The 6,643-nt window shown below is 31.6% G+C and overlaps 2 protein-coding genes across 5 annotated transcripts in view; one reads left to right on the forward strand and one right to left on the reverse strand.

The window, feature by feature from the left end:
* The window catches only part of Cda5 (Chitin deacetylase-like 5), a 55,996-nt gene extending 52,126 nt beyond the window's left edge, over positions 1-3,870 (forward strand). For all 4 annotated transcript variants that reach the window (XM_087409252.1, XM_011068170.2, XM_011068169.2 and 1 more), the window contains 4 exons: positions 882-1,011; positions 1,205-1,512; positions 1,835-2,033; positions 2,379-3,870. In XM_087409252.1, the coding sequence (XP_087265378.1) occupies positions 882-1,011; positions 1,205-1,512; positions 1,835-2,033; positions 2,379-2,543 (802 nt within the window). In that variant the 3' untranslated portion in view covers positions 2,544-3,870. The remainder of the gene's footprint in view (positions 1-881; positions 1,012-1,204; positions 1,513-1,834; positions 2,034-2,378) is intronic.
* A 99-nt stretch (positions 3,871-3,969) lies between these two features.
* Positions 3,970-6,197, reverse strand: LOC147908618 (uncharacterized). Its single transcript, XM_087409258.1, has 5 exons — positions 6,047-6,197; positions 5,299-5,383; positions 4,948-5,044; positions 4,289-4,570; positions 3,970-4,125 (listed from the first exon to the last, which is right to left on the reverse strand). The coding sequence occupies exons 1-5, from the start codon at positions 6,192-6,194 to the stop codon at positions 3,970-3,972; spliced, it is 768 nt and encodes a 255-aa protein (XP_087265384.1). The 5' UTR covers positions 6,195-6,197.
* Between the last annotated feature and the right edge of the window lie 446 nt (positions 6,198-6,643).

The following is a 6,643-nucleotide window of genomic DNA, read 5'->3' on the forward strand; positions in this document are numbered from 1 at the left end:
ATCTTTTGCCATTGATATTTATTTATCGTAATTATGTTTTCATGTAACACATTTGAATCAGAAAATATACACATAAATTAGCATTTAAACGGATCGATAATTACACAATTAAATATCAATCGTTTCTCCCATTATATATATTGCAATTTATGTTAGTAGGTAGTATATTAACAATAATATTTAATAAATAAATACGTAAAAATATGCAAAGTTAATAGTTAATTGAGATTTTGTTATTATTCTTATTCATGAAATCAAGTGCATTTCGACTTCGAGTAATCATGCTTATTCAACAATCATTCATATTGTCATTTAACATCACGCGGACAGATGCAAATTAATTATAATCGTCTTAAAGGCGTTAAATAGTTATCGTCTTTTTTTACATAATTCTTTTTTACATAATGAAGCTAACACTAGCTTGGTTTTCTAATGAAGAAGTTAATAAGTCACATTCATGCTTATTGAATCAATCAACAAATCGCTTCCGCTTTGAATGTTGAATGATTGATGTGACGCTCGACACACGTTCGGAAATTCTTGTATTTAATTTCGATACCTTTTTCGCTTTTATCAAGTTTATAAAAGATACGTAAATATAAAAGGCACATAATGTACGTAACATAATGACATAACAACCATGCTCGTTTGGTTCTTGCAAAATCATCTCCAACTTTGCTTATGCGTCAGCTGTCGATATCGTCATTTTGCAAAAGCCAAACGTTCGAATGAAAGACGTCTTTACGTAATCAAAATAGAAAAAAATGAAAAGAAAGAAAAGCGTTTCCGACGTGTTGTCAGCCATGGATCGGTGCGTCGTGAGAGAGTTTAACTCTTCGTAACCCGCAAGTGATTGACACGACGATAAATCTTTGCAATAGGCACAGTTTCGGCGAACAGTTTTCGGCGCGAAAGTGGGCGCGAGAAGTTGCTGGACAGCGCGAAATTCTGTCTGCATACGGAGGCGTCAAATTGGAGGATGTCAGAGGAATGAGAGCACCCTTCTTATCGGTAATTATCTTGTAATAATCATTTCATCATTTCTTATTTTCGTAAAAACATATTATGTAAAATGTACGTGGTAACAATCATAGAATAACTCTTTTCGACAAAAACTTCTCTGTAAGATCATAAAGGATTTCTTCGCCATTCACGAGAGCAAGTTGCGGCTGTGTAACGCTATTGTACGCTATTTGTGACGCAGGTCGGGGGAAACAATATGTTCAAAATGCTCTGGGACACAAACTTCACGTACGACTCCTCCATGCCGATCTATGAGAACCGACCGCCCAGTTGGCCGTACACGCTAGATTACAAGCTCTTCCACGACTGTATGATACCACCCTGTCCCACGAGATCCTATCCAGGATTGTGGGAAGTTCCTATGGTAATGTGGCAAGATCTCAATGGAGGTAGATGCTCCATGGGAGATGCTTGTAGTAACCCACCGACTCCGGACGGCGTATATAAGATGCTCATTAAGAACTTCGAAAGGCATTACACGACTAATAGGTTGGTAAAGTGATTCATGCTATTCGTATACGCGATTATTAGACAACAATTGAAAAAAATGAGATGGAATTAATTTCTCTGTTCAATATCTGTATTCTTAACATTATTTCTTTCACATCACACAAATTTCTAATTTCTTTTCATAAAATTCAATAAAACTCTTAAGTTGCGGAAAATAATTATTTGAATAAAAAAAAATTCCTTTTTATATAATTTAAATAATTTAAAGTAAAATAAATTTATAAATTTTCTTAATTTGATAATTATTTTTGTACTAATATTCTCGTAACTCGTTTTATCGATGCGTTTTATCGATCCGTAGGGCGCCTTTCGGTCTGTTCTATCATGCCGCATGGTTTACTCAGCCGCATCATAAAGAAGGTTTCATATCGTTTCTCGACACCATTGTCGCGATGGATGACGTATGGGTAATTACTAATTGGCAGGCCATACAATGGATCAGGAATCCAACGCCTCTGGCGCTTTTACACACGTTCGAACCTTTTGGATGCCATTATCCGGTAAGATTTTTTGCAATTTTTTAACTCTTACCTTACTAGAGCTATTTTGCAAACAATTTATTTAAAAAATTTGAAACATTATTTTTTATTATTTCTTAAATTGGAATATCAATTTTATTACATTTCGGTAACTGTAGTTAAAACGTGATAAATTAACATTGCAAAGTAATTAATAATTATTTAACCTTAAAATTATCATAAACATTATTTATCTTACAATAATAATATTTTATAAATCTTTTTTAATATAATAATAACAACAACAATTCTTGAGTTAGCTTTAATTTACGTGTAATTTTGCGCGGTCTATAAGAACTCTATTACATTACGGCAAATATGATGCAGGACCGACCCAAGAAATGCAATAACGCGAAGGTCTGCAATCTTTGGCATAAGAGTGGGGTAAGATACATGAAGACCTGCCAAGCATGCCCGGACATTTATCCTTGGACAGGCAAGACCGGTATACGTAGCAGTCGCATCGACAACGAAGTCGACGCCCACGAATGAGTTACATGAAGGGAAGATTTAAATTTCGTTGCGATCGGGGAGAGTCCCATCGAACGAGCAACGGACCCAGACAACGCGAATATCTAAAAGAGATGCTTAAACGAGATCTTAATCTTCCAAACGTGAGAGTTTCTCAAAGATCTGAAAGAAGTTTCCAATCTTTTAAGACATCTGAGAAACAAATGTCTAATCCGAATCTTTCGGTCACGCCGCGTTTTAGACAGCCTTGTAAACTAATATTTAGATCACATCTTTTGGACTTTCGCATTGTTTGGGAAGCATTGTAGTAGCGCGCGAGGGGAGATACTCTTCTGTTCGGATAGGTAACTTCAAGTATTACACGCGCGTGTCCCGACGGACACATTCGGGCCGAGTACGCCGATGCAAGTTTTATGCTGACGATGAGTAGGATCTCGCAAAGTTCCCGTTTCACGCTGGATCAAATCAGAATCGCGTTCGCAATCGTGAACTTTTAAACAAATCGAAATATTGTTACATTTATTAATCAGCAGATTTATAACTGAACGGAAGTTCATCAGTAGCAGTTTAAAATTCATTTTGTGAAGGAAAAAAAATATTTAGCTTATAAGTGATTATAACACATAGATTAAATTGGTTAAATTTTTTTTTATAAGCGATTGCGAGTTGGGCGGTGGATTGATATTGATAAGTGAAGCAATTGAATTAGAGAGTGATGGAATGTCAAGAATAAATTAAATTAAATTAATGATATACCGACAAAAGAGAGATCGTGTGTGTAAGATTGCGTGGACAATACCTAAAACTTAAAATATCCCTTTTGTATCCCTTTTGTAACCTGTATCCTTTTTCCTTTCTATCTTTTTCAAAGCCAATGTAGAACGGTCAATAAATTACGAAAGTAGAGCAGTCAATAAATTATCTTTTAAATATATTCTTTGTTACGCTTTTCTATATTTTCTCCTCATTTTTTTTCTCACAATTTCTGTCTTTTTCTATTTTGTTCTTTTTCTCTCATTTTCTACGTTCTTTTTTCTCGAATATTCGCAAATATCCTTGGCGTACTCGGCCAAATTCGGCCAAATAGAGCAATTAATTAAATCGCAATACGTAATAATTAATCGTCAAGATGTAAGTGTAAACAATTGGTCACCGGAAACGTTCGTATTTAAGCGGAACTCGCGACGAGATCGAGATTCATCATGCGCGGAGGTCATTTTGTGGAAAATAGAAAAGGATCGAAAAAATTTCCTCGACACGAAGATCGTGCGCACGAGGGGATCGTCGTGTTTATCTTTTAGAACATAAAAATGTAATATGCCTTTAATAAATAAATATTTCGCTAGAACATCTTCTTTCCGTTTTTAACCAGTATCTATGAAGATAATGGATTGCAATAGATAGGAGAATAATATGCTACATAAGAGATTGTGCTTTTCATTGTTCGTTACGAGTGTGCATCAGGCATTGGTAAAAAATAAAGAATAGTGGACCACGTTTCGACGTTAAAGTTACGAATATATTGCCAAGGCACGATATCTGTCGAATTAATGTATTCCAACCAGTATCGCGCCATATTATCATAAAGTTTCTCCTTCCACGTCTGCAACAAAAAATTTGTCATACCACATAGAACACTTATTTATCCATCAATCATTATTATCCACCAATATTGCCATTAAAGATAAATTAATTGAAAAGTAAAGGTTTAACTTATTTTATTTGTCAACTAAAAAAACCTAATTATTTTTAATTAAATTTATTACCCTTCTATTTTGTATGATCCATGCCTTCATCAATTGGTTTTCTTGTAAAATCGCGAATTTCTGTGCTTTGTACAAATAGATCCGTGTATTCGATTTCCAGTTCCGAAGAACATTCAAATATGCCATCAACAAATATAAACGTGATTTTATAAATCTCGCATACTTAGAAATGTTTTTGAGGCATTTTCTAATTTTGGAAATATCTTGAACAAGATTATATGGCTCGTTAGAGTACTTCGTATTGATGCAGTGCAGTAATAGTAGCAAGTAACACTCGAATCCCTAAAAAAAATGCACTAAAGCATTGCATTGAAACAAAATAATTTTTCCATGTTATATAGATAAGAAGAGCAGTAATAAATAAATATAATTTATTTTTATTTTCGTCATTTAATTGTATCGTTTTATTTACAATTATTTTCATTGTTTACTTCTCATATTGTATGTAATACATTTATTATTATTATTACTATATCTGATAACTAATCTCGAGAGCAAAAGACAATGGATTCTTTATGATAGATTTGTAAAATTACAACTTTTTTGAGAAATTTGATTAAATTTATTCAAAGAAAAAGAAATTTATTCCAAGAAAAAGAATTGTAGAATTTAATTTATAAGAAGTATAAAATTGTAAACGTTTGAAAGTTTAGGCATACCTTGCTACAAATAAGAATTCGAGAAAAGTCATCCCAAGTGACATCTTTCACATATTTTTCCGCACTGCATGCAAATGCATTAGAAACCGTTTGATTCCTATTATAATATTAATGTATTTTTTAGTACAACACTTCAAACAATATATATTCAATTATCTTAAAGTCAAAGACGAAATAAGGCTCTTGGAAAATTAATGAGTTTTTAAGATTAAGAACAGGATTAGAAATTTTAGGAAATTTTAGAAGACAGGAATTATAAAGGTTCACTTTCTTAATAAGAAAAAGTTTATCATTTTTAAATAGCTTTTGATTTATAGCTAGTAAATGCGAGCATAAAAAACAAATACTTACATTCTAAGCTGGTAAATCCACAGACCTGTCAATAAGTGACACAGGCTTTGTGGATCACGGTATACGCGAAATTTGGTTCTGGAAGCTGTACAATTTTTGAGTTAAAATAATACAGCATTTTAACACTTTAATTGCCGTTTCACTTAGATTTGGTTGATGCAAAATTTGTAACACTCACGAGAATTTCATTATTCATTTATGAATGATGTTTTCGTTTTCCACATTAAGAATAATTTTATTAAGAATTTAAGACATTTCAAAGAAATAATGTAAAAGATATTAAAATATTAAAAAAAAATAGTCCAATATTAAAATGGTTATTAGATTTAATTAAGCTCAATGCCGAAATCAGTTTAGCAGTCAAAGTGTTAAAAATAATTTATACTTATGAACTGTTCCACAATTACAATACAATTTAATAATTAAGTTAATTAAAATCAGAATTTTTAATGTAAAATATTAATTAGAGAATTGGAAATCTTAAAATATTGTTATAAGAGTATTATATGACAAATTGATACATGTGTAAACACAAATATAATCTGAATGTGCGCGGTATTATATTAATTTGATCATTCGTAACTTGAAAATTATGTTATTTTTAATTTTTGATGCGTATAAATAATTTTTAAAATATGATATTAGAATATTGTATGGTGATTGCGGGACATCCTCTGTAAAAAATTATAAATAGGTAATTATTTATTAATTTTAATAATATCTATACATACTGCATTACAGTTATTACCAATAAATTTCACATAATAGTTATAAGATGTCTCGTACAATTCCAATACTATTCCTGCATCCAGCAGGAGATCTAAAGAAAGAGCATAATACCATGTCTTAGCTGACAAATCTATATCCTCGTCTGCCAAAAAATATAATTCCCGCATCAAGTCGACAGCTTCATTGACACGTCTGGTCCATAGCTAATCAAATTATTAAGCAAAAAATATTATACGTAATGAACAACGACATGCGTCCTAAATAACGTGAAAAGATCCAAAAGATGTCTACATAAAATATTAAAAATATTAATATTAAAAATATTTAAAATTAAAAATATTAAAATACACAAACGGAAGATTAATTTCTTTTTAATTTTGGATCTTTGCGTTGTTTAGGAAATTTACATTGAATGACATAGATACACAAAAGATTTATGAGAATAGATATTAATTTCAAGCAATACCATTATTTGAATTATTGAGGGCATAATAATCAGCATTAGTTTCTTAAGATGCAATGTTTCAGATATTTTCAAGACCTTTATACCTATTAATACGGCTTTTTCCAATTTACCTCTTAATACTCTATTTTCACATGTGCAAAATATTTAAGG

Source organism: Acromyrmex echinatior, chromosome 9 (genome assembly GCF_024713525.1).
Source record: "Acromyrmex echinatior isolate Ae372 chromosome 9, ASM2471352v2, whole genome shotgun sequence".
NCBI lineage: Eukaryota > Metazoa > Arthropoda > Insecta > Hymenoptera > Formicidae > Acromyrmex > Acromyrmex echinatior.